Source organism: Odocoileus virginianus, chromosome 2 (assembly GCF_023699985.2).
Source record: "Odocoileus virginianus isolate 20LAN1187 ecotype Illinois chromosome 2, Ovbor_1.2, whole genome shotgun sequence".
NCBI lineage: Eukaryota > Metazoa > Chordata > Mammalia > Artiodactyla > Cervidae > Odocoileus > Odocoileus virginianus.
Genome location: NC_069675.1, coordinates 95226999 through 95253221, shown reverse-complemented (window position 1 = coordinate 95253221; position 26223 = coordinate 95226999). Strand labels below are relative to the sequence as shown.

The 26223-nt window shown below is 55.1% G+C and overlaps 1 protein-coding gene across 1 annotated transcript in view; it reads right to left on the bottom strand.

The window, feature by feature from the left end:
• PRRX2 (paired related homeobox 2) overlaps positions 1-12495 on the bottom strand; it is a 50381-nt gene extending 37886 nt beyond the window's left edge. Inside the window, exon 1 of the mRNA XM_070454477.1 lies at positions 12024-12495. Coding sequence (XP_070310578.1) covers positions 12024-12285 — 262 coding nt within the window. The 5' untranslated portion in view covers positions 12286-12495. The remainder of the gene's footprint in view (positions 1-12023) is intronic.
• Between the last annotated feature and the right edge of the window lie 13728 nt (positions 12496-26223).

Sequence of the window (26223 nt, the reverse complement as noted above, 5' to 3'; positions counted from 1 at the left end):
TTGGGCCATCTGGGGGCTCAGCATGGAGTGGTCGGCATCGAACCTGGGCATATTTCCTGGGTGGCCTTGGGCAAGTCACTTGGCCCTCCTGAGCCCCAGTTTCCTCATCTGTAGTGAAAGTCACTCAGACTCTTTGTGACGCCGTGGACTGTAGCCCACCAGGCTCCTCTGTCCATGGGATTCTCCGGGCAAGAATACTGGAGTGGGTAGCTGCTCCCTTCTCCAGGGGATCTTCCCAACCCAGGGATTGAACCCAGGTCTCCCGCATGGCAGGTGAATTCTTTATGGTCTGAGCCACCAGGGGTAATTCCACACCTGCCTCATAAGGCTGCTGAGAGAGCTCAGCATGAGGCGGCTCGTGAAGTCCTGAGCTCAGGCCCAGACAGAGGCAAAGAGCTGGGCATCGGGGTGCTCCTGCCTCTGAGCTCCACTCGCTGGTTAGGGACAAGCATGACCAACCCAGACACTGAGTTAAAAAGCAGAGACAGCACTTTGCTGACAAAGGTCCACATAGTCAAAGCTATGGTTCTTCCAGCGGTCATGTACCGGTGTGAGAGCTGGCCATAAAGAAGGCTGAGCGTCAAAAAATTGATGTTTTTGAACTGTGGTGTTGGAGAAGACTCTTGAGAGTCCCTTGGACTGCAAGGAGGTCCAACCAGTCCATCTTAAAGGAGATCAGTCCTTTTGCTGAAGCTGAAATTCCAATAATTTTGCCGCCTGATATGAAGAACTGACTCACTGGAAAAGACCCTGATGCTGAGAAAGATTGAGGGCAGGAGGAAAAGGGGACGACAGAGGATGAGATGGTTAGATGGGATCACTGACTCAATGGACATGAGTTAGAGCGAGCTCTGGGAGTTGGTGATGGACAGGGAAGCCTGGCTTGCTGAGGTACATAGGGTTGCAAAGAATTGGACACGACTGAGTGACAATTCACCTGCCCAGTGATGCCTCAAACAACACGTGTGCAGGTAATGAATAAATGAATCAGTTCAGTTCAGTCGAATGAGTGAGTGAATTAATGGATTACATCCAGTGTTCTGGGAACCAAATAGCAAGGCATCGCTTGGAAGGGGACTGGGAGGAATGGAGTTTCACATACAGTCTTTTGGGGGAAGGTGGAAAGACCTGTTTTCTGTAGCCTCATTGTGAGGGAAATAGGGAACAAAGGGCCAATTTGTCTATTCTCCCATTTCTGGGATGTTTTCCTGGCCTTTCCTCCCTCATCTGGGATGCACATCCCCCCCCCCCCCACCCCAGTTTGAGCTGTGAGAACTATGCTTAGGATCCTGGGGAGGCGGCCCAGTTTCCAGCCACACGGGGAGGACCTTGCATCTTGAGGGGCCTCTGGCTTCCAAGCCCACAGGGTTAGAGGTGGGGCTATGGAGGGGGTGCTGACCTCAGGGAGGGCAGGGCTAGCCTGTACTCTCTCAAAGGTGAGTCCGTCCTCTGCCATCTGCGCAGACCAGGCATTCCCTGAGGGCAGGGGTTATGGCAGATCCACGTCTGAACGTCTCCCTCACTTACCACATCCTCAGTTCACACTTCATGGGGTCGTGAAAAGGGTGCAGACTCTGAGGCTCCAAACCCCGGCTCCTCCGCCCACGGTGGACCCTTGGGAGGGTCACGCAACTGCTCAGAGCCTCAATTTCCCCAACCATTGTGAGAATTGCAGACGCCTCCTCTGACCTTCTCACGTGATCAGCTATTCTGCTTCCATCACTTCCCTAAACCCTTAAAACCACCCCACAAGGAGCACAATTCTCCTCCCCCTGACAAACAGGCTCAGAGAAATGACACTTGCCAGGGTCACATGGCTGGCCAAGCCCCAGCCTTGACCCTTGAGTGGATGACTGAGATGCCCTGTGCAGCAACTATCCCCTTGCAAAGAGACCCCCAGATTACTGGTTCTCATCTGCAAGAGGAGAGGGCTGAAGATTGGGTTGGAGGAGGATGGGGAGGTGGAGAAGGAGGACCCCAGGCCCACAGGGTGCTGGGGGGAGGCCCAGGAGGGGAGGGGAGGGGTGCCAGGCACTCCCGAGGGTCCTTGCCCACCTGGGGTGGGGGGTGGCTAGGGCCTGAGCCCCGGACGATGGCCGGCTGCCCGCTGGCTGGACCGGCTGCCCGAGGCACCATCTTGAGAGCATTAGGGGCTGCTGTTCACAGATGTTTTCTGTTATGTGTTATTTGTTAGTCTAATGAAAGGAGGTGCACGGGCTTTCAAGACCTCGGAGTTCTGCGGGGGTTTTATATGGGAGGCCCGCGCGGAGCTCTGGCGGCGAGAGGAGGCCTCGAGGCCCCTGCCAGGCGCGCCCGGCGGCTCCTGCTTTGATTCCGAGGTTTGCAGCCATCCGCATGGTAATTCTAGCTCTGGTTAAATGTCATTTTTAATAACGCCATCTCTGGCATGTAAACGGCTGCGCCCGCGGCAAGAAGGGCAGCTGGGAGGGGGAGGCCGATGGTGGGGGGCGTGGGGGGCGTGGAAGGACAGGCAGGGAGGGAGGCGGGATCGGGGACCAGTCGACAAAACCGCCGGGGGTGGTGGTCACCCTCCTGGGGGCATGGATGTCCTACCCTGCGGACCCCTGCAAGGAAAGCCTGCAGCATTGTGAGGGGCAGAGGGGGTGGGGGGACAGGGAGGAGGACAGACGGCCAGACGATGGGAGGCGGCTTTTCCGGCGACGAGTGATAGAGACCCCCGGCTCAGCAACGAGGCTTCTGACTCCCCCGACCCCCACCCCGTCACCCTGGCAGCCAGAGGGAGTCCGGATGCTCGAGGGGAAGAGACAGGATCTTCTGCCGTGGGAACACCCCCTTCAGTCCAGCTCTTGGGGAGCCTTGGGCTGGTACCCAGTGGGCGCCCTATGAGCGCGGGAGATGCTCAACAGTGACTGTGCTGCCCTAGACCCAGCTGGGTGGCTTCCAGTGCAGTCAGGTCTCTGGGAAGGCGGAGGCTGGGCTGGGCCTTGCAGCAGCAGACACCACCACCCCATACTGGCCCCTTCTAGATGCTTCCAAATGATGCCAGTCTTCCCTGGCGGCTCCAGGGGACCTCTCCATCCTCCCACGAGAGGACCATTATTATCCGCTCAGGCAAACTGAGGAGGACGACAGAGGGGCAGAGTTAGTCCTAGAAGGAGCTTCTGAGAGCACAGCAGTGCATACGCTTTGATGCCTATAAAAATGACTAGCTGTCGTTTAATCACTCAGTCATGTCCGACTCTTTGCGACCCCCTGGACTGTAGCCCCACCAGGTTTCTCTGTCCGTGCGATCTCCCAGGCAAGAATCCTGGAGTAGGTTGCAAGCCCTCCTTGACCCAGGAATAGAACCCGACTCTCCTGCATTGGCAGGCAGATTCTTTACCACCAAGCCACCTGGGAAGCCCCCGAAATGACTCGGACTGTGCCGAACGCAGAGCCAGGTCCGGGCTCCAGAGGGTTTCCTTCCATGGGCTGGGGCCTGGGGACACGCACTTCACCCCTCCCAGGGTGACACGAATGCAGCGATTCCCGGGCCCACAGGTTGACAAGCAGAAGGTCCGACCCCCTCACTGGGGACACTGAGGCGCACAGTGTCAGGTAGTGTGCCGGGCTGTAGGGCCGGGCAGGTCCCAGCGCCCGGTTCTTTGTCCTTCTTCTCCTGCCTCCTGGGCAGTCACAGCGCAGGAGGTAACACACCCTGGCCTTGAGGAGCTCGCTCAGCTTGAGGGAGGTGCTCGCTCAGCTCTGGGTGGGAAAGCCTTTGAGGAAGCTTCCAGGTCTTGTAGCCCCTGGACGTCCTGCTCTCACTGCCCTGACCTCCCCGCCCCTCCCAACCCGGAACCTTCTCCAAAGACCACAGTCGCGCCCAGCAGCCCCCGCCACCCATCCTCGGGCCGCCAGGTGCCAGCTTCTCAACTTTTCTGCAACTATCACCCCAGCGTCCTTCCAAGGTCCCCACTGCCCCTGCCTCCAGACTGGAAGGTCCCGGCTGCAGCTCCCAAGCACGAGAAAGCAGAAAGGATCACCAAGAGGGACCCAAAGTAATGTCTTCCAGAGCCGGCTTCACTTTTAGGACGCAATAAAAGAGATCATTAGCTGCAAAGGGCCCCAGGTGGATGGCGTCCTGTCATCACGGGGGCCTCTCGGAGCCGGGCTGGGAGCAAGCGGCTTCCCACATGCGGAAGGGACACGGGGCGAGGGCTCTGGCTGGCGGGAGTGGGGGGCCCAGCTCGAGCATCAGGGTCACATATTCAGCGACCTCTATTCCAGGACACCTGGCGATTCCCTGGCCTCCAGGGAGGTACGGGCTCTCACGAGCAGCAGCTCGGCTCCCTCTGGGCAGGGCAGCACCCTGCCCGCCTTGCCCTTGGGGACCACCAGGCACCCCTGCGTCTGCTCAGTATGGGCGCCTGCTGAGACCACTTTCCCCGACTCTGTCTAAACAGGAAGCTCCCACGGTGCCTTTCTACTCAGCACCTCGCAAGAGGCACTTAACCCCCGGCCCTGTCCGGGCGCGATCTGGCTGCAATCTGGTGCTGGTCTGAACACCAGCAGCCTGCGGCCACCCTGGCCGTCAAGAGCCTGGACCCGATCATTTGGGCCGGGCTGGAGCTTCGGGACGGGGGGTGTGAGGGTGGGTGTGGGTGCAAGTGTGTGTATGTGTGTGTGTGACAGTGTATGTGTGTGGGAGTGAGTGAGCGGGTTTGTGTGTGGTGGTCGTGTGTGTTGGGGCAGGTGGTGTGTATCTCTGTGTCTGTGAGTCTGGGAAAGCCACCATGTGGTTCCCAAACGCCAGCCAGAGTTATCACCGACCTACCGCAAAATGAGAAAAATAGGGGCAACTTGCAAGCTTTTTGGTTAAGCCAAACTAAGTCTGTTTTGAGGACCATTCTCGACTCTGAGATGAAGATGCTGAGAGGTTCTTGCTTGGATAAATGGATGGGGGGAACAAGATGGCAGTTGTCAGTAAATGGCTTTTCTTGGCCACTTAAAATTTTTTTTTAATTTTTTTTTAATTTTTTGGCCAATGCCACCTGGCATCGCATCCAGAGATTCAACTCGTACTCCCTACCATGGAAGCACGGAGTGTTAACCACTGGATGGCCAGGGAAGTCCCTCTTGGCAGCTTCTAAAACTGCCCCACTCTATGCCAGTTCTTCGAAGTGCCTGGAAATTCTCACTAGGGCTTGAGATCTGAAAGTTTAGGCAGCTGGTAGAAGCTCAAGGCGAGACACATAGTTGGTGATCAGAAAATAATTGCTGAATACAGTGAGTGAGTGAATGAATGGGTAAATATGGGAGCTGGGGGTAGACTAGAGAAGAAGTCCTATTGATGTTCCTCAGTCAGGGATCCTCCACACCTCTCTCGTGTCCATGAGGCCATTCTGGATGCTTCTGGGCAGGACTTCCACTCACTCTCAGACCTTCCAAAACCCCCAGCCAAGCTAGACAGTCCCTCACCCCACCGCCCACCCTGGGGCCCAGGCCACACTGCTGAGTTTGTGGAGAAGACCCCTCCCCCGGCTGCCTCATGATCCCCTGCATGCAGCCCACACCAGCCTGGGAGTGGACATCCCTGGTCAGAGCATTCTGGGGGCGCCAGGGGTGGCTTCAGCGAGAAGTAGAGGGCAGGGGTTTGGGGACAGGCCTGGGCCGGAATTCCATATTCATTTGTGTGACCTTGGCAACCACTCAGCTTCTCTGAGCCTCAGTTTCTCTCTCCATAAAATGGGGATAATAAAAGGACCCACTTCTGGTTGGTGGGAAGACAATAAAGGGTGAAGCACAGGGGTGCCCGTGGCCAGAAAACAGTGAGTAACTGGTCACCCTCACCACATGCCATCAAAGGCACCTGCCTTCCCCTCCACTCCCACGGCCTCTAGCCCCAGGGCGCTACCCTGGTCAGGTTCCAACACCGAAGCTCCGTTTGAAGAATGTGTTCAGGGCAGCGCTGGCTCCTTAAATCACTCCCAAGGTTCTAATCTCCCACCTGAGATGAGCCCCTGCCCTCTGGGTCTGGCACAGCAGGAAGGCCTCCCAAGTGTTGCCTTGTCCAGGCTGGCCCCACATCCCTGCCCAGGACAAGACATTGAGAACCCTTCCTCCTGTCTCTATCCACTTAGAAACCTAACACGGCTGAGGTTCAGCCCAGCGCCCAACTCCGTGCCAGACCTCAGGACCTCCCTGACCACTTTAAATCCCGAAACAAAGCTCAAGTCTCCCCAACAACCAGGTAGGGCTTCCCCTGCCCCACTCCTGCGGCCCAAACACTGCGCTGTGCCGGGGAGAGAGGCCTGGACAAAATAAAGCCCACCCCGCCCTCCCCAGCCGGGAGACCTCAGGCAGGTTACCGTGCCTCTCTGGGTCGCTGCTATAATAGGAATGGCAACCACTAGCCCATCCTGACTCACAGTAAGCATCTCCATGAGCTGTAAAGGAGGCCCTTTACTGAGCATCTACTATGCTCCAGGCATGGTCTCCCACACCCTATAAGGGACATCACTGTCCATCATCCCCATTTCACAGATAGCAACACTGAGCCCCACGGAGCTTCCCGGGCCTCAAGGGGGCCAGCAGGCATTGCCACTACTGCTGCAAAGTCACTTTTCTGGAGTCTTCTGGAAGGGAACAGTGGAAGCTCCTGCCCTGTCGAGCTTCTGTTCACAGGGAAGAACCCCTGTGGGAGTGTCCGGTGGTCCCAGGCCCCCGTGCCAGGCCCGCAAGCTCCACTCAGAGGATCTGTTAAATAGAGCAGCAAGGCCACCCTGGAACCATAGGCAGTGCACGAACTAGCCAGAGTCCTCCCTGCTGACGAAGAGGCAGAGATGCAGATGCCTGGCCCCTCCTACCGGCTGCCCAGCCGTTCTCAGGCTGAATGCCCTGGGCTCTCAGCTCGCATCTCTCCTGTCTCCCTGCTCCTGGGCATGTGCTGAGGGAGGCTCTCGCCTGTCTGGGGGGTCCAGGCTCAGCCAGCACCCAGGCCTCAGAAACACCACCTCCCTGGGAAGATGGGCCCATCCCAGGGCAATTTCTCAGCCCAGATCGAATCATGGAGGAGATACAGGAGGTGCCCCACAGACACCTGGATGCTGCCTCCCATCCTTCAGGTTGGGGCCTGGAGAAGGGATGGGGCGGCCCTGAGGTCACACACGGAAAGGCGAGCCAAAGCCAGGAGCCAGACCCAGGTATCCCGACCGCCCTCTTCCCGGGCTCATTCACAGCGGATCGCTCTGTCTCCCCACCCATGACCCCGAAGGAAATGGATGGAGGGAAAGGAAGGAAGGGGAGGAAGAAAAGCAGGCTTGTCTTTAAAAGACTGGTTCTGAAGAAATCCATTTGTCTTTATCGCCTACCGGCCCCGCCCCTGTCTCGCAGGCTGGCACCTGGTACCACCCCCATCTCCCTTCGCCACTGCCTCAGAGGCTGCCGCTGCTACCTTTCAGAGCCAGTTAGAGGGAGGCTGGCTAAAAAGTCAGATGTGGAAAACAGTACGGCGGTTCTCAAAAAACTCAACACAGAATTCCACTCCTGGCTCCCCAAAGAACTGAAAGCAGGGACACACACCCATGTTCATAGCAGCATCACTCACAATAGCCCAGTGGCAGAAGCAACCCGAGTGTCACCAATGGATGAATGGGGAAATAAAATGTGGAAAATTTTCAACACGGTGGAATACTATTTAACTTTAAAAAGGAAAGAAATTCTAACACCTGCTACGTCATGTACACATCTTGAGAACATTATACTAAGTGAAATAAACTAGGCAACAGAAGGACAGGTACTGTATGATTCCACATAGCTGAGGTCCCGAGGGTGGTCTAATTCATAGAGACAGAAAATAGTGGTTGCCAAGGGCTGGGGGCGGGCGAATGGGGAGTTAGTACTCAATGGGGGTCAAAGTTTCAGCTGGGGAAGATGGAAAAAGTTTTGGAGCTGGATGGTGGGGATGGTGGTACAAGGATGTGAATGAACTTCATGCCGTTGAACTTGACGCTTCAAAATGACTGAAACAGTAAACCGTGGTAGATGTATCTGACCACAAGAAAAATCCAAAAATTAAAGGCCAGTTGGCCCATCTCTCAAACTCAGGGGTCTCTTCAGGTGTCCCACTCAGATACTTGGCCTTGCCTGCCACCACTGGCAAGGGGGAAAGGGAGATGCCCACCCAAGCCAGGCGTGTCCTTGGCTTCCTGTCACGCATCAACAGAGGTGACTCAGAGAATAGGTCCATGAGGGGAGCCCAAATCCCCGGCCCAGGGCCCCAGCCCACCCCAGCTCAGCCTGTGCCCTCAGGCTCCAAGGCCCCCACCTGAATCTCTGGGAAGGGAACCCACTGGGTCCAGGCATTTTTCCTAAACAGGTCGCAGCCCCACTGGGGCCAGGCAGCCTCCCTGGGTTGCGGGCTTCATCCCTGCCTGGCTCCAGGGGTTTCGTTTATTTTCAGTGCATCCGCATTCCTGTTTCCACCCTGCCCACAGGAGGGAATGTTTTAAGGAAAATCTCAGTTATTAATGTGGTTTCTTTTGTTGTAAGTCACTGCGAAGGCAGCAAACGAGAGTTTATTTTCCTAACGTGCTTGGCATAGCTCGGCGCCCCGGCCCAGACCTCAGCGTTTGACTTGGGAGGAGCCCGAGACCCCAGTTTGCTCTGAGTCACCGGCGAAGCCACAACCTTCCTGGTCAGTTCCAGGGGGAGCCTGGTCCGGGGAAATCACTGGCAAGTATAGACTAGATCTACTGATGACTTTGTGAAAACGAAAGATTGAAAAATCTATTCAAAAAATTTTGAGACTGCTAACCCGACAGGTTGAAAATACATCAATTTTCTATCTCATTGGTTTCTGCATTAACCTTTATTTTTTTAATAAGGGTCACCCCATTTCTTCATGGGCTTCCCAGGTGGCACAGTGGTGAAGAATTCGCCTGACAATGCAGGAGATGCAGGTTCGATCCCTGGGTGGGGAAGATTCCCTGGAGGAGGGCATGGCAACCCACTCCAGTATTCTTGCCTGGAGAATCCCAGGGACAGAGAAGCCTGGCGGGCTACAGTCCATGGGTCTGAAGAGAGTTGGACCCAACTAAGCGACTGAGCATGCATGCATGTCTCTGGTTTCAGTCGCTGACTTTGGATCTGGAAACATCTCCAGAAGCCACAAGAAAAACCTACTTCCAAGCGTGTCCAAATCCTCAGCGAGGGGCCAGGACTCCCTCGGGGTCCAGAACTGGAGGACGAAGCCACAGCCGAGGGCCCACAGCTGCTGGCCTGGGGACCAGAGTCCCAGCATCCTGAGGTTTGGCTGCCCGCTTATTAAAGGGGCCCAGTGACGCGGGTTGGGCTCATCAGGATGGGGACGAAAGGTCCCTTCTCCTCCACCTTTGGAGGATCAGGAGTTGGGGATCCAGACGCAGTGGGAGGGGGCACCTGCTAGAATGAGGAAGGAGGGGAGGAGGGCAGGATGCCAGCCTCTCCTCCATCCACCTTCCTGCTCAGGGGTCTGGGCCCCCAAGCAAGCCAAGGGATTCTCTCTCCCAGGCCTGGGGGCTGCTCCAGAGCGCCCCCAGCCCTGCCCCCCTGCCGCCTGGCAGCGGGCACCGCTGGAATGTGCCCAATTGGCCTTGGGGAGCTGCTTGACTCGACATAAAACATTTGGGTTTCATGGCCTAGAGATTTGTTTTCAGTCTGAGGAATGAGTATAGGGTTACCTCCTTTTAATTTTGCCAAGTAAGGACATTAAAATAAAACCATCTCCAGCCATTATCCTTGTTTCATGAAAGAAAGTGCGTTTTAACACCAAAAGTGAGCTAGGAAAGATGGAATCTCAAACAGAGAATTCTTTAAGCTAGGTTTTTGAGCTTCAGGAACTCTCTGTAGTGTCCACGCTGGGCTTCCGTTTGTCTGTCCAGGCCTGGAGAAAATGTCCCCAAGGGCTGAGGGCTGGGATGATGAAGCTGAGGTCTGGGGGCGGGGAGGGGGCTCCTTGAGCCTGGCCCTGACTCTGCCTGTGGCCCCCAGTCCCTCACAGTGACAGAAGGAGATGCCCACCTCTGGGGGCAGACTGACCACCACCCTCGGCCCTGTCCCACCTGACCCCACACCCGGGGGGTCCTCTGTCCCCAGTACCTGGGAATTCCCCATGTGCAGAAGAAAAAGGGCTCCCAGGCCCTCAGTGGGGGAGACACAATCCCAGGGGGGTTGCTGGGGAGGCCCGGCGGCTTGGGGGCTGCCAGGGGCCCAGGCCGAGCACTTGTGACCCCAGCTATTCTGGGACTCCCCCAAAAAAGTCCCCCACTTGGAGCCCTTCTAGGCTGTGAGCAGGAGAAGCAGGGCCATCTCCTGTCCATCCCCACGGCCATGGCCAGGGCAGAAGCCCACGCCCAGGGCGGCCAGGACTTGAGGATCAACGCCGCCTCCCCCCCTCCACCGACCCCGGGCCTGCGTCCTTCTCTCCCCATCCCACCTGCACTCCGCCCTTCTCCTTTCCTTCCTTTCTTCAATTTGCTCCTCCCTCTGTCCCCAGTCCCCAGGGGTCCCCCATGCCTCAGGGGAAACTTGGAGACCTCCCCTCTGTCCTGCGGGGGAACCGGCTCAGAGCCAGCGGGAGACCCGACGACCTCAGACACCGGCTGGCAGGAGCCATCCGACACCAGAAAAGGGTACCCCACTTTTCTCTTGGCCCAAACCAGACACCGCCCATCTTTCCACCAGGGAAACCCCAGCTCCCAGGAGGGGGTCAGCCTGCTTCCTGATCCCCTGGGTGGGTGAACAGAGGCCAGAGGGGCTGGCAAGAGGTGGACGGACGCCACTGGGAAGGCCTTGGAGGTCATGGCACGCAGCTGGCGCCAGGCGGGCGCCCTCTGAGCGGCACCGTGACAGTCAGGTGTGTGTCAGCCGTCCCTCTCAGGTACACCCAGGCTCCCGCACAAGGCTTCCGACAAGGCTGCTGTCGCCTCACCTTTTCCTGCATCTCCTTTCATCTGAAAACTGGGGTACGCAGCCACCCAGGGCTCCCTGGAGACCCCAGAGGCTGGCGCAGGATGTTGGGGACCCCAGGGACAGGTGGGAATGCTTCTGGAGTCAAGTGGGTGACTCTTAAAGGGCCCAGAGTCTCCAGCAGGTCTGCCTGCCCCCCAGAGCGGGCAGTGGTCTCAGAGGACCCCCACACTCCTTTCCAGGGCCTGGGGTGAGCTATGCCGACTCCAGCCCTCCTACTCCGTCCAGGAAACTCTCCCGGGCCAGGATCTTTGCTTTATCTTCATCTTCTCCTCTTCCAGCCACTCCCCCCTTCTTACCAAGGGCTCAGGACCCTGCAGTCCTCTGTGACTTTTTGGAGGAAAAAAAAAAGCCACTTGGGTGGGTTGTTTGTTTTTAAAGCCCCTTCCTGATGACCTTTAACCTCGGCAGGGGAAGAGAGGCCTAGCTGGCTTTTCAGGGCCGGGCCGCTCCCCCTAGGGAGCTGCTAGCAGCGGGGGCAAGCTGGAGGGGGAGGGCAGCATCGATACCCCGGCCAGGGCAGCAGTCGCTGGGTTGGTGTCCCGGAGGAGAACGGGGCAGAGTTGGAGACCCAGCTGTGCGACTAGGTCTCTTTGCCCCACTCGGAAGCCTCAGTTTCCCCAGCAATAATCGCACCCACTTCTCCCAGGCTGTTTGGGAGTGGGGGGCTCGAGGGGCACCTCCCGGGGCAGGGAACAAGGCAGCGCAGCGCCCTGTGCTCCCAACCACAGGAGGTGGATCTGGCCTCCCCCAGACGACAACTCCCGTCCCGTCCATCGCCGACAAACAACCTCAGCGAGGGCGGCGGCGGCGGCGGCTGGGGCCACGCCAGCCTCTCGGGAGGCGGCGCCCAGCGCCCGCACCCCCGGAGGTCCCGCTGCGGCGCCTCCTTCCCGGGCCGGGGTCCGGCGGAGCCAGCGCCCCCGCATCGGTCGCCGGTCCCGCGCTCGCCCCTTCGGGCCCACGAGCCTCTGGCCCCGTACCCCCGGCCCCCCGCCCGGCCGCGCGCCCCGGCCCCGGCCCCGTCCCCGGCCCCGGCCCCTCGCACTCACCGTCCTGCGGCGCCGCCTCGCTGCCGCTGCTGCCCCCGGACGGCTCGCGCGCCGTGCCCTCCCTCGCCTCGGCCCTGGGCGCGGGGCGCGCCGCCAGCCGCCCGGCCGCCGCCACCTCCTCCAGGTCCAGGAGGTGGCTAACCGTGAAGTTCTTGCGCGCCTGGGCGCAGTCGCCCGGCCCCAGCGCGGGCGGCGGCGGCGGCGGCCCCGGGCCTAGCGCCGGCTTGTCCGGGGCGAAGGCGGGGCCGGCCGCGCTGTCCATGCCCGCGGGCCGCCCCGGGGTCGCCGGCGGCGGTGGCGGGCGCGGGTCCGAGGCGCGGGTGGCAGGCGCGGGTCGGAGCGAGCGCGCCCCGGCCGCCCCGCGCTCGGCCCCGCTCCCGGCCGCCTCCTGGCTCCGCGGCCCGCCCGGCGCTGACGTCGGGGGAAACCAACTTTCTTCCCTCCCCTTCTCTGCCGCCTCGCTCGCTCCCAAGTTGCTCCGACGCGAGCTCCTCCGGCCACACGCCCCTTCTTGAAGCAGACCTCGCCCCCTGCCTCTCCTCCTCCCCCTTCTCCTCGCCTCGCCCGCCCCCACCGCTCCGGCTGCGGGAGGGAGGGGGTCCCGCGCCAGGCCGGCTGGAGGCTGGGGGCGGGGAGGGGGGGAGAAGATAGGGGTGTCCTTCTTTCAGCGTCCCCACCCGCATTTGGAGGAATGGGAAAGTTCAGTGTTTGGGTATGTGTCTCTCTCTCTCTTTTTAATCCCCCAACAAGTGTCTGGGGAGGTGACGGTGGAGGGATTAGCAGCCCCGCTTCCATTTACAAATTCCTCCGCAGGAGACTGGGGGAGCGACTCTGGGGGGAGACGGATTCCACGGAAGATCTGAAACTTCCCAACCCACCTCTACCCCCATGCACCCTAATGCTGCCGTCCCTGCCCAGACGGATGAGAGTCCTGGGTCCGCCTGGTTCACACCACCTTGCGCCAGGTTCTCTGCCCCAGGAGGGCATCATCAAGCCTCTGGGGGTGTAGCACCCCACCCCCAGCCCACTTCGGGAAAGTCCAGGCCCTCCCCAAGGAAAACCAAAGCAAGAGGAAGGAGGTTCCTCCCTCCCCTCCCCAGAATTCCTAGTTTACACACGGAAGATGGATAGATAGCCAGACGACAGCCAGACTGACAGATGGGTGACAGAGAGTGAGAGAGAGAGGCCTGCCTGGGTCTCTGCTCTTGTTTTTATTTTGCAAGGAAAGCACAGAGAGGATGACCCCGGTGGTGAAGCGACACTGTAAGCCGTCCAGATGCTGCTGGTTTTTCCCCAAAACTGCTCTTGGAGGCCTGGCCTTCCATTGTCCCCTCTGCCACTGCAGAGCCACAACGTTTGAGCAAGAAAAGTAAGCCCACCAGGAGAAGACCTTCAGAAACTCCTTTCTGGGCTCCCGCAAAGGCAACCCAGCATGCACACACCCCTGAAAACCTGTAGACGGGCGGCCAGGTTTTGCATGAGCCTGGATTTTTCCCAGAAAGGCATCACCTCCAAGATGAGGCCAAGTGTCCCCCACATTAGCCACAGTCATCCATAAGAGCACGTGCGAGGGTAGGTTGAGGACCTGGAGATGATGAGAGATGAGGTTCTTCTTTTTTTAAATTTATTTTATTTTATTGGTCATGCCACATAGCATGTGGGAACTTGGTTCCCTTCCCAGGGATAGAACCCCCACCCCTGGCACTGAAAGTGCAGAGTCTTAACCACTGGACAGCAAATTCTTCTTCTTTGGAAAGTTGCCCAACGAGTGTCCAATGAGAAAGAGATCCAAGGGCTCTGGGGGTCCCCAGCGCTGCCCACATGTGAGTGGTTGAATGACTTTCTGAGGTACTGAGCAGGGTGGGGCTGTGACTGGGCTCTAGGAACTGTCTGGAAGAAACTCCCCTCCCCCCCTGCCTGCTGGAGCACCCAGCAAGCGAAGGGTAGGGGGCGCTTATCCCTGGAAATACACAGCCGGGCATTCAGAGCAGCATTGGTGTTGGAGACCGGGGTGCCAGGCCCAGTCCACCATACACTGCTGTGTGACCTCAAACATGTCCCTCCCCTCTCTGAGCCCCACCTCCTCCCCTGTGAAGTGAAGTGAAATCGCTCAGTCGTGTCCGACTCTTTGTGATCTTGTGGACTGTAGCCTACCAGGCTCCTCCATCCAGGGGATCTTCCAAGCAACAGGACGGGAGCGGGTTGCCATTTCCTTCTCCAGGGGATCTTCCCGACCCAGGGATTGAACCCAGGTCTCCCGCATTGTAGGCAGACGCTTTACCATCTGAGCCACCAGGGAAGTCCTCCCTTGTAGAGGGGGGTCTAATAATGCACCCACTGCTGCTCTGTGGGCATTCCACCAGAGTGCAATCCGGGCGTATGGCCTAAAACACAGGACACTGTCAGCGTCAGCCTGCAGAGCTGGCAAGGGCCTGAACATCATCCGGGTTCAAATGTAGACCTTGCACTTCTCAGCTGTAAGCTTTGGCAGCCTATTAATACTGGCCTCTCAGTTGCCACATCTGTGAAGTGGACTCTTAGGAGGATTCAGTAGGTTGATATATGTGGGGCACCTGATACCTGGGGAGCAATCAATTAGCGTTAACAGTTACCATTTTTAGGGGACTACCCTGGAAGTCCACTGGTTAAGATTCCGCTTGCCAATGCAGGGGACACAGGTTCCATCCCCGGTCCTGGAAGATTCCACATGCCACGTGGCAACTAAGCTCGCATACCACCACTGCTGAACCCACATGCCCTAGAGCCTGTGTTCCGCAAGGAGAAGCCAGCGCACTGCAGTGAAGAGCAGCCCCTGCTTGCTGCAACTACAGAAAAAGCGTAGCAAAAAAAGACCCAGCGCAGCCAAAAAAATAATAATTTTTTAAAAGATAAAAAAAATAAAAACATTTATTCCAAAAAGTCATGGAAGGCAGTGATGGCAAACTCCAGCTTTAGTGCTGAGGAGATGCCAGTTTGAATCTGTGCACTGCCATTTACTAGCTGTGTGGCCTCGAAGAGGTCACTTGATGGTCCTCCCTGAATGTGATCTGTCATCTGTATGATGAAGGGACCAATTTGAAAGGATTCTTGTGAATCTGGCATTCTTCATGTTGTTGTTATGAGGCTGCTAATTCCCCTGGCCAGTCCTGGGGCTGGTGGCTGGGGTGGTACAAGGATGGCAGAGTAGGGCAAGTGGCATTGACTGCTATTCTATGGCTCAGCTCTTGAGTGAGAGCTCCAGGCCTGAGGCAGCCTGGAATGCACCCCAGGAAACGCCAGTTAACCTGGGAAGGATGGAACTCATTACCCGAAAGGGATGCAGCTAAAAGATAAATGACTTCCACGGTGATCTAGGTAAATCCTGTGATGCTAACCCAGAGTGGGCAATGAAGGGAGACTAAGATCCCAGTTTGGAGCGTCTCTGTTCAATGAGTGGTTATCAAACCAGGCCCTGCTCTAAGCAGCGGGGAAGGAGAACAAGAGAAGGGAACAGAGGGGGCCCCTGCTCTGTGGAGAGGAGCTGATCATTAGTTGGTATCTCTGTTCGAGACTGGCTTCCAAGTCTGAGCATGAGTAAAAATGCATACTTGTCCCAGTCTTGAAAGCTTGCATGCTTTAAAAAAAAAGGTTAACTTCTCTTATTACAGAAGTGACATGCTTATTGCAGAGATTTTAGAATACACGAATAAAATTAAGAAAATAAAAGCACATATATATATATACCCCACTCCTAGAGATTTCTGAGACACAATAGGTTTTATATACATATATATATATAAAGTTGGTTTAATGAGATTGATGATAATCTTCCTATTTATTCAGTATTGAATTGAAGACCTAGAAGAAGCTATAAGACAAGAAAAAGGAGTGAGCTGAAAACAGAGTTTATCTTTCTAGCTTTTATCTATATTCTAGATCAATGAGAGAACAGTTAAAAACATTATAAAAGTTAAATTATGTTGTGGTTTTTAACAGCTTGCACATTGTGTCATTAGTCTTGTCCACTATTATTTTTACTGAAAACCTAGTGATACATTATTCCCCATTGCTGTACATCATTCCCTATTACTATACATCCATAGTTACTTTCTTGATCGTAAATACCTAGAAATAGGATATCTGGATGTGGTAGGCAGATAACAACCTCCCAAAGATGTTGACATGATAATCCCTGGAAATTGTGGATATGGCAAGGCAAAACTAAGGTAGCAGATGGAATTAAGTTTTCCTATCAGGTGACCTTAAAACCGGGAGAATGTTTTAGATCATCTGAATAGGTCCTTTAAAGTAGAAGAGCGGGACTCCCTTGGCAGTCAAGTGGTTAAGACTCTGTGCTTCCAATGCAGGGGATGCGGGTTCAATCCCTGGTCAGGGAACTAAGATCCCACATGGCACACAGCAAGGCCAAAAAATAAATAAAAATAATTTTAAAAATAAATAAAGTAGAAGAGAGAGAGAGGAGAGTCATCGTTGGAGTGATGCAATGTGAAAGACTTGACTGGGCAGTGCTGGCTCTGAAGGTGGAAGAAGGCAGCCATGACTAAGGAACACAGACAGCCTCTAGACCTTGGAAAAGGCAAGAAAATAGATTCTTCCCTGGAGCCTCCAGAAGGAAATGCAGCCCTACAGGACGTTCATTTTAGCCCAGGACTTCTGTTCTCTGAGAAAGATTGAAGGCAAAAGGAGAAGATGTGACGGTTAGATGGCATCACCGGTTTCATGGACATGGATTTGGGCAAACTCTGGGAGATGCTGGAGGACAGAGGAGCCTGGCGTGCTGCAACCCCTGAGGTCATAAAGAGTCTGATGCAGAGAGTGGCCACTGAACAGCATCTATTCTCTGCAAAGGTTAACATAATGCCTTTGTATGGTTTTAAAACACTAGGTTTGTGATCATTTGTTACAGCAGCAGACGGCTAAGGCCCTGAGTCACAGATACTGGCCAAAGATTTTAAGACTTTTGATATATTGCTACATAGCCTCCAAAAAGGTTGTATCAATTTCTACCCCTGAAGAGCATGCGGCTACTTTAGTTATTTTCTCTACTGATGAGACAAGTCTTTATGGTTTTATTTAAGGTGAATAAAATGTGCCCAAGAACTCTCTATTCTCTTTCTTTACTGCACAGCCTCCTCTTGGGATGGGTGACTCTGATGGCCGGCCGGCTGCTCTTCCAGGACAGCTTTGTAGCTGTTAACAAAACACCGAGGACACTTTCAGCACACTTAGATCTGTTGCACATCAGCAACGTAGTTACTTCCAGCTTCTTGATGCTGCAGATCAGGAACTTCAGGAAGCCACTGAACAGCCTCTACTTGTTTCCTTGTTGCTCCCGTGACCTCTGCTGGGCATGGAAAACAGGCCCTTGAATCTTCTCTGGATCCCATCGTGAATGCCTGAGTTCCTGCCCAACTACTCCTCTCGTCATACCGCCGACAGACCAGGAAGAAGGATGATAATATTAATAATAACTTGGACTTCCCTGGTGGTCCAGTGATTGAGAACCCATCTGCCAGTTCAAGGGGCATGGGTTCCATCCCTTGTTTGAGAAGATTCCACATGCTGTGGGGCAACTAAGCCCATGGGCCACAACTACTGAAGCCCAGGCTCTGCAACAAAAGAAGCACCGTAATGAGAAGTCTGAGCACCGCAACCGGAGAGTAACCCCTGCTCGCTGCAACTAGAGAAAGCCCGAGCACAGCCGTAAATAAATGAAATAATAGTAATAACTTCTTTACATTTTAAAAGGCATTTTCTTCTTTTAATATACATGTTGTTGTTGTTTTTCAGTCGCTCAGTCATGTCGTACTCTTTGCGTCCCCATGGACTGCAACACACCAGGCCTCCCTGTCTGTCCCTCACCATCTCCCAGAATTTGCCCAAGTTCATGTTCATTGCATCGATGATGCTTTCCAGCCATCTCATCCTCTGACACCCTCTTCTCCTTCTACCCTTGATCTTTACCAGTCCCAGGGACTTTTCCAATGAGTTGTCTGTTCTCATCAGATGACGAAAATGATGGAGTTTCAGCTTCAGCATCAGTCCTTCCAGTGAATATTCAGGGTTGATCTCCCTTAAGCTTGGCTGATTTGATCTCCTTGCTGCTCAAGGGAATTTCAGGAGTATCCTCCAGCACCACAGTTCGAAGGCATCAATTCTTTGGTGTTCTGCATTCTTTAAGGTTCAGTTCTCACAACCGTACGTGACCACTGGGAAGACAATAGCCTTGACAATATGAACCTTTGTCAGCAGAGTAATGTCTCTGCTTGAATTAATCACTGAACAGGAATATTTAATGGCTACTCTGCTTATTTTTTAATTTAATTTTTATTTTATATTGGAGTACAATTCATTTGCATTGTTGTGTTAGTATCAGGTATGTAGCAATGTGATTCAGTTATACATATCAGTTCAGTTCATTCAGTCGTGTCTCACTCTTCGCGACCCCATAGACTGCAGCACGTCAGGCCTCCCTGTCCATCACCAACTCCCCCAGCTTGCTCAAACTCATGTCTATCAAGTCAGTGATGCCATCCAACCATCTCATCCTCTGTTGTCCCCTTCTCCTCCTGCCCTCAATCTTTCCCAGCATAAGGGTCTTCTCCAATGAGTCAGTTCTTCCCATCATGTGGCCAAAGTATTGGAGTTTCAGCTTCAGCATCAGTCCTTCCAATGAATATTCAGGACTGATTTCCTTGAGGACTGACTGATTTAATCTCCTGGCAATCCAAGGGATTCTCAAGAGTTTCTCCAACATCACAGTTCAAAAGCATTTATTCTTTGGCGCTCAGCTTTCTTAATAGTCCAACTCTCACATCCATACATGACTACTGGAAAAACCATAGCTTTGACTAGATGGACCTTTGTTGGCAAAGGAACGTCTTCGCTTTTCCAGATTCTTTTCTCATAGAGATTATTACTTTAACAGCTATTTGTATTTATTTGCAAAATGTCTGATTATATTCACTACTCATTTTTCTTATGGAATGGTTCTGTTTCTATAATTGGGCCATTCTTTCACTGTAACAACCTCTGTAGGACACTTGACTGTCAATCATTAAAGGACTAAGCCCATTTCACAGATGGAGATACAGAGACCAAGGACGACATGGCGTCCTGAAGCTCTTCTGTTCACCTGATCAGCCCCTGCAGCCACAAACTTAAGAGCCTCTTCTGAAGGAGACAGTTTAGCAGGGATAGCACACAGAGGCTCGCGGACCAAGCTGTGTTCACTGCTGCACGTCTGGGGAATCGTAAACACTGCAGGCCGATGTGACTCAGATGTGACCAGGCGTGACCGTGACAGATCACAGGGTTCTGTAAATATTGTGTCAGGCTGCTATCACAGCGGGGCTCCCTGCTCACCCCAGACCCCGGTCCACCCTGCGGGAAGCGGAGCCAAGCCTAAACGGGGCAGAACATCTGGTGCCCTCCCTCAGCTCACTGCCCAACCTTTTCCCGGCCTCAGTTTCCTTCCTAAGGACCCTCCACACCAGGAAATTCTACTGAAGTGACTGGTTCTCAGTTCTTGGCAAGGGGTGAAATACTATATCCCTTTGAAAAATGTTTCTGCTCTACCTTCAAGTCCAAAGATAGAGATGTCCTCCAGATAGAGGGGGCTCGTTATTCACCTAGCCTTCCTGTAAGCCCGGAGAGGTACTGAACCGCATCGCCTTGTAGCACCCTCCCAACGACTGTGAGGGGAGGTGGAAGGAGACTGGACAGCTTGAGCTCCATCTCCTGGTAAGCTTGTCAGGCTTCTAACCATCACAAGTTGTCCCATGAGGATTTAGGGCTAGTCATTTGTTTCTCTTGAAGCATTATGGTCCCGCCTTAAAAAATAAAGACCAAGTAATGAGATCTGCACAACCCATTGCGTTTCCCTTTTTGCCCTAGCTACCAGGAATCCCAGATAATGTTGATACATAATCACAGTAATTCTCTGTCCAGGAGGCAAGTCAGTGTATTAACTTCTCTTTTCCTCTCCTTTCACATGACTTTTTCATTTTCCTGTGTTTAAGTCTTTCTGATGCAGTGGCCCCTGCGTTTGACATTTTCCAGCTGCATGACATTCACCGGGTCACCCAACCTCTTGGCCTTTTAGTTTCCTCACCTGTAAGATGGAGGTACCAATGGGACCTATCTCACAGGGCTGTTGTGAGAATCAAATGAAATGATCTGCGTAAGAGTTGAGCAAAAAGCCCAGCATGAGCCTGGCAAGTGGAAAACAGTCAATAAACAGCACTGATGGATGTAGTAACAGGCTTTGGGGGACTTTCCTGATGGTCCAGTGGTTAAAACTTCATTTTCCAATACAGGGGGCACAGGTTTGATCCCTGGTTGGGGAACTAAGAGCCCACGTGCCCAACCGAAACATAAAACAGAAGCAATATTATAACAAATTCAATAAAGACTTAAAAAAAGAAAGAGGGTTTTGATAAAGTCAAAAGAGCAAAGAGAATCTGTCCTAAACGGGAAGAGTTGGCTGGGTACGAGGCTGGCCTGCTCTGGGCCTGCTGTGTGACTCTGGGCTGCGTGCTTTCCTCTCTGAGCCTTGGCGTCCCGTCTGTAAACTGCCTGCTCTATCCTTTACACCGCCGTGTCTGCAGAGCCTGCTCGGGAGGAGAAAGGAGAAGTGATGCAGGCCCTGACCCAGCGCACAGTAGGGCTCCATGCAGGCTTATTCCGAAAGAGAATGGTGGATCAAATGGCTGGTGGTCAGAATCTCTACTGCCCAGGACACACCTGGCTGGCAGGATGCCCTAGGTCTAAGCCTCGCTACAATGGCATTCAGGCAGTTCTGGGGACCCGAAGACCCGCCCAGGGCTGGGACAGGCCTGGATCTGGGTCTCGGGCCAAATGACAGGCTCCTATTAAGAACCTGCTGCATGCAGGGCTCCCGGTGGGCACGGCGTGGTGCCCAGGTTACTTACACTCTGGACCTGCGACAACCCCTCTTACCTACCTGCCCTTGGGGCAGGGCTCACAGGCTTCACAGGACCAATGGGAAATGGTCCTGAACAACTCATGCCACAGTGATTTACTGAGCACCTATTGTATACAGAGGGCTTCCTGGCTGGTGGCAGTGGTAAAGAACCCACCTGCCAGTGCAGGAGACATAAGAAACGCAGGTTCGATCCCTGGGTGGGGAAGGTCCCCTGGAGGAGGGCGTGGCAACCTACTCCAGTATTCTTGTCTGGAGAATCCCCGTGGACTGGTGGATCCGTAGGGCTGCAAAGAGTCAGACATGACTGAAGCCACTGGGCATGCGTGCACAGGCTGAATACTGAGGCCTTTTGGAGGAGCACTAAGCCGCGGTGGGACGGACACTCAAGAGGGGCTCCCGTTTAATCTCGGCAGTCAGAGCATCACAGACTCAACTCAGGTGCCCCAGGCACTCTGTCCCAACAGTCGTCTTCCAAGCTGTAGGCTTCAGGCTCTGGGGACCCATGTGACTCCCAGGTTGAGCCCTGCTGGAGAGGTCCTTTCTGTTACAGGTGGACAATCTGAGTCTTGGAGGGGAAAGGCAGCCCCTCCAGCCAGCGATGCATCCCACCCCCTCCATCCCTGGCTTCCCCAGGAATCCAGGGAAGGATGCAGGGTGACGGGCATGGGCCTAGCTAGGCCCAGGGCACCCCCAGCCTCCACAAAGGCTTCCGGAGCCCTCGGGCCCTGCCCTGGCTCCCTCGCGGGCCTGCCAACATCTTGCTGTGATTACTCTGCGGTGAGCAGAGTGGAGCTCCTCGAGGCCCGCACTCAGCATGGGGGCGGGGGCCGTGGTGGCGGAGGACAAGGTGGGGCTGAAAGACAGGGCTGGGGCATTCAGCTCACTGGCTTAATTGGGGATCTAATAGTTATTATTATTTATAACTCGATCTTGAACCCTCGCCAGGAGAGTGTGTTCACAGCCTGTACGATCCAGGCAGGCGTTAAATAATTAAACCAAGGGCCTAATCGCTGGTTAAACTCCCCATGGGCCCCCACTTCCTTAGTTCGCTGATTGCTGATATTTTGGGGGTGAAATATGACCATTTTTACGATCAAAGAGATCAGAGTTCCAAAGGCAAAAAACGGAAAAAAAAAAAAATGAGGTGGGGGCGGTGAGGGGCTCTTCCAGTTTTCTTTTCCTCTGACTTAGTGGTCTGGTAAAGTTTCTTTAGACATGCAAAGATTTACACACCTTTCTGCAGGGAGCCTTAAATTACTCCCGATTCCTCACACATTTCCCTCGAGCAGCCAGGAACAGTAAGTCATTGAGAAATGGACCGGCCTCCCAGTAATCACTCGGCGGCCTTTGAGAAGGAGAATGTCTAATGACTTTTTTTTGAAGTGGAGGTCAAGGTTTTTTAAATAAAACAATCTGTATTAATGCAATTTCCTTTTTAGCTGTAGCGATGGATTTTTCCCCCCTCTTTTTCTCCTTTTTTTTTTTCCTTTGGCCGGGGTGGGGGGAGGGATGGGAGGCAGGAGTAGGGAAGAGCATGGACATTTTTTCTCTCTCCAGACAATGCGCCCCTAAGGACATCCATTTATTTAAAACTCTGTATATCATCACCCTGTCAGGGCCTCCAAGTGGGACCCCAAGCCTCCCTCCTGGTTTGTTTCGGATCCCTGGGCGGTGGGGACGGCCCAGTAGGCTGGTTGCTAGGGCTTGCCACTGGTCTTCCCGCTCCTTCCCTTAGGGCGGCTGGCCCGCTGCCCCGTGTGGCCCCCACCCCCACCCCGTCTGATCACCCAGATCTCAGTGCAGCCCTTTGGCCTCTGGTCCTCCACCTTCCCGTCCCACCCCAACCCAGCTGCCCCTCACTGCTCAGCGTTCCTGGAGACCTTCTTTCCCTGCCCTCCGAGAAGACATGACTCGACGGTTACGCAGTGATGAGCTGACATAAACCACCCCAGACAGTGCTGAGTTCCAGTCCCAAGTTGAACACTCCAATCCCCCACCAACCCCACCCAGTTTCCCTAAATCTTCCTTTATTTATCAGTCCAATGGTAGGATAAAAAGAATTACCTGTACCCATCAGCTCACCATGAGGCTGCAGAAAGCCTCTGCTGGTCATCCCTAGCCTGTGCCCCATGCCTGTCCCCCCAGAGCACACTCCACTTATTACAGCGGCCACATCACCACTGACATTACTCCCCCAGACCTGGAGCGGGCTTGGCTGATGGCTCAGCAGTAAAGAATCCGCCTGCCAATGCAGGAGTCACAGGTTCGATTCCTGGGTCAGGAAGATCCCCTCGAGAAGGAAGTGGCAACCCACTCCAGTATTCTTGCCTGGGAAATCCCATGGACTGAGGAGCCTGGCAGGCTATAGTCCACAGGTCGCAAAAGAATCGGACGTGACTTAGCAACTAAACAACAAAAACTACAGACCTAGAGCAGAGCCCGAGGGCAGGACCTGGCATGTCCCCCACCCCACCCCACCACTCCCACCCAGCCTCAGCTCACAAGCTGGTGCACCCAAATGCAGGGCTTAGTACCTCTATCGACACGTTTTTATTGATTGCCTTCCAGTACTGGGGGTCGGCTGGAGCACGGGGGATAGAGTGGTGACCCAGAGAGCTCGGTCCTGCAGGGATGTCAATAAGCCAGTCTCAGCAGAGAAGTAAACAGATTAGAGCTCCGCGGGGGAGACGGCTGCGGGAGGGCACCGGGGAGGGCTTCCCCAAGGAAGCTGTGTTAAACTGACTCTTGAAGCCTGCCCGGAGAGTCCCATGGACAGAGGAGCCTGGCGGACTACAGTCCATGGGGTTGCAAAGAGTCAGGCACGACTGAGTGACTCACACTTTTCACTTGGCAGGGGACGGGGACAGAGTCTAGGGGCAGCCAGGCAGGAGCCCCAGCACATGCCAAGGAGCCCCAAGCCTCCAGCCTTACCTGTTCCTTCTCGCTGTGCCTCGCTTTCCCCTCCCAGCCAAGAGCTTGAATGACCTTTTTCAACTGCCCTGCATGCACCAGGTCATGAGGCATCCATTCCACACACAGGAGCCAGCCCCTCCTTGCGCCTGCTCTGGGCTGGACCTGGGACTATGGCGGGGACCAGGTGGCCCTCTGGGCTCACAACCTGCAGATGAAGTGTGAAGATGGATACTGAACTCAGGGCTGAACTTCAGCCATCCTGGGCAGGGGTGGGAAGGCAGGATCCAGGAAAGGACCCCAGGCTGTGCAGGCTGGCGGGGAGGTGTTGGGTCTTAGGGGAGGAAGAGAATTAACCCAGAGGTCGTCTGCCCAGGGCAGATACCTAGCCCTGGCAGGAGACTCTGGGGCCTGGGGGGCGAGGGGTGGCAAGCTTGGAGTCCAGGGGCAGGCATCTGGCTGAGAGGGAACTAGGTTAGTGTCAGATGGGTCAGTCACTGGGGTCAAGGCCGGGAAGCTGACCACCCACTCCCCTGCCCGTGAACACGCACAGTGGCCTGGCTTGGGGCTGCAGCCTGAGGTCCGGAGAGTCCTGCTGCACAGGGGTAAGACATAGACCCCAAGGCCTCTGACCTCACTTCCTCTCTCAGTCAGCTCCCGCCCAGGAAAGCCTAAGCCTGTGCCCAGTACCAGCTGCCCAGCAGAGGAATCGCAATCACTGTGACCCCCGCAGCACGTCTGGGCAGAACCCAGAAAAGCCTGGGATCAAACCCCTGTGACGCCGCCCGTGTGCTCTGGGAGCCTGGGCAAGTCACTGCTCCCTTATCTGTACCTACACCTCCGGAGGATTCACCCACAATGCATTTCAAGCCGGGCAGGGCCTTGACAAATGCTGGCAAGTGGAGGGACCCTTGGCTGAGCGTGTGGATTTCTGGGATTTTCTGGAACCTACTCTCTTGGCCTGCGAAGTAGACCTTGACCTCTGGTCACTGCTGACTCCCCTGAGGCCAAATCCCAGGGAACAACTCCCCCCGCCGCCCCCAGGCCCCTTCTGCCCTGGCTCTCCCGTCCCCGCCTCCACCGCAGTGTTCAGCCAGCTCTTCTGTCTCTGTGCCTCCTCCACGGCTTCACTGTCTTTGGTTTCCCTCCATCTTCATCTGCCAGGAACTGTGTCCCAGAGGAACCAATACTCCAGGGCTTTTCTGTGTTCCTTTTTCCAGAGATGGGGAGAGGGAGGCAGGGAATGAGAGAGAGAAAGAGAGAGAAGAGAGGAGGGGGGAAAAAAATCAAAGCCCACATATTGGTTCCAGATGTGGCTCTCTCTCCCAGCCCTCTCCAGCAATTTAATTAAATTCCCCCAGACAGCCAGGAGGGTTTCTTAATGATCAAATTTCCCGGCTCCCCTCCTAGCATGGGCCCTCTCTGTCTCCCTGACGGATGGCCGACCGGACTCTTCCTGCCGTCAGCTTTGCCAAGCAGGGCCCGTGGCGGTGGAGTCAGGTGGGGTGGGGGGCTTCCCCGGAGCACAAAGGGCCCTCCTCTGCGCCCCCTCTGCCTCCCTCCATTCCCAAGGGCTCTGAGCCCTCCTGAGCCTTCACTTGGCAGAGCCTCGCACTCAACTGAGCTGCAAGGGGTGGAGGGGTCTGAGTGGTCCTTGCCCCGAGCTCCGCCTCTGGGCCAGCCTGCCAGGAACTGAGGCCAAGCTGGTGACAGTGTGGGTCAGATGGGGAGTCTGGGGGAATCAAGACTCTGGGCTCACAGGCCAGCGAGGCCTGGGGCAGGCTCAGATCTCCTGGGCACCCTCTCCGACCCATTTTGGCAAGGAGATAGATCAAGGCTCATTGAGGGCAAGGCCTGGGCCAAGATTACACATACCTGCCTGCCAGGGATGGAGAGGCAGATGCAGACAGACTAGCATTTAGGTGGAGAGGATGCACCCGGAGGAGGCCTGGGATGGTTTCCGCATGTGAAGTTCAGTGTCCTTCTCAATAGGACCCCTGACTTCTGGAGCAGGAAGGAACCTAGGTGAGCCTTGAAACCACCATTTTCTTGTGCCCAAGAGGCAGTTAAATTGAGAACAAGCCAGACCGGAGCCCAGGCCCCAGACTCTCCTCCCATCTCGAGGTGGGGGTCCTGAGGGGCTCTGTGTGGACTGAACGTTCGTATTCCCCACTCTGCAAATTCGTACATGGATGCCCTAACCTCCAATGTGATGGCGTTAGGAGGTATGACCGTTGGAAGGCGTTAGATGAGGTCATGAGGGTGGAACCCCTGCAATAGGATTAGTGCCCTTATGGGAGGAAGGTGCAGTCATGTGGGCACACAGAGGGTGGCGGTCGCCTA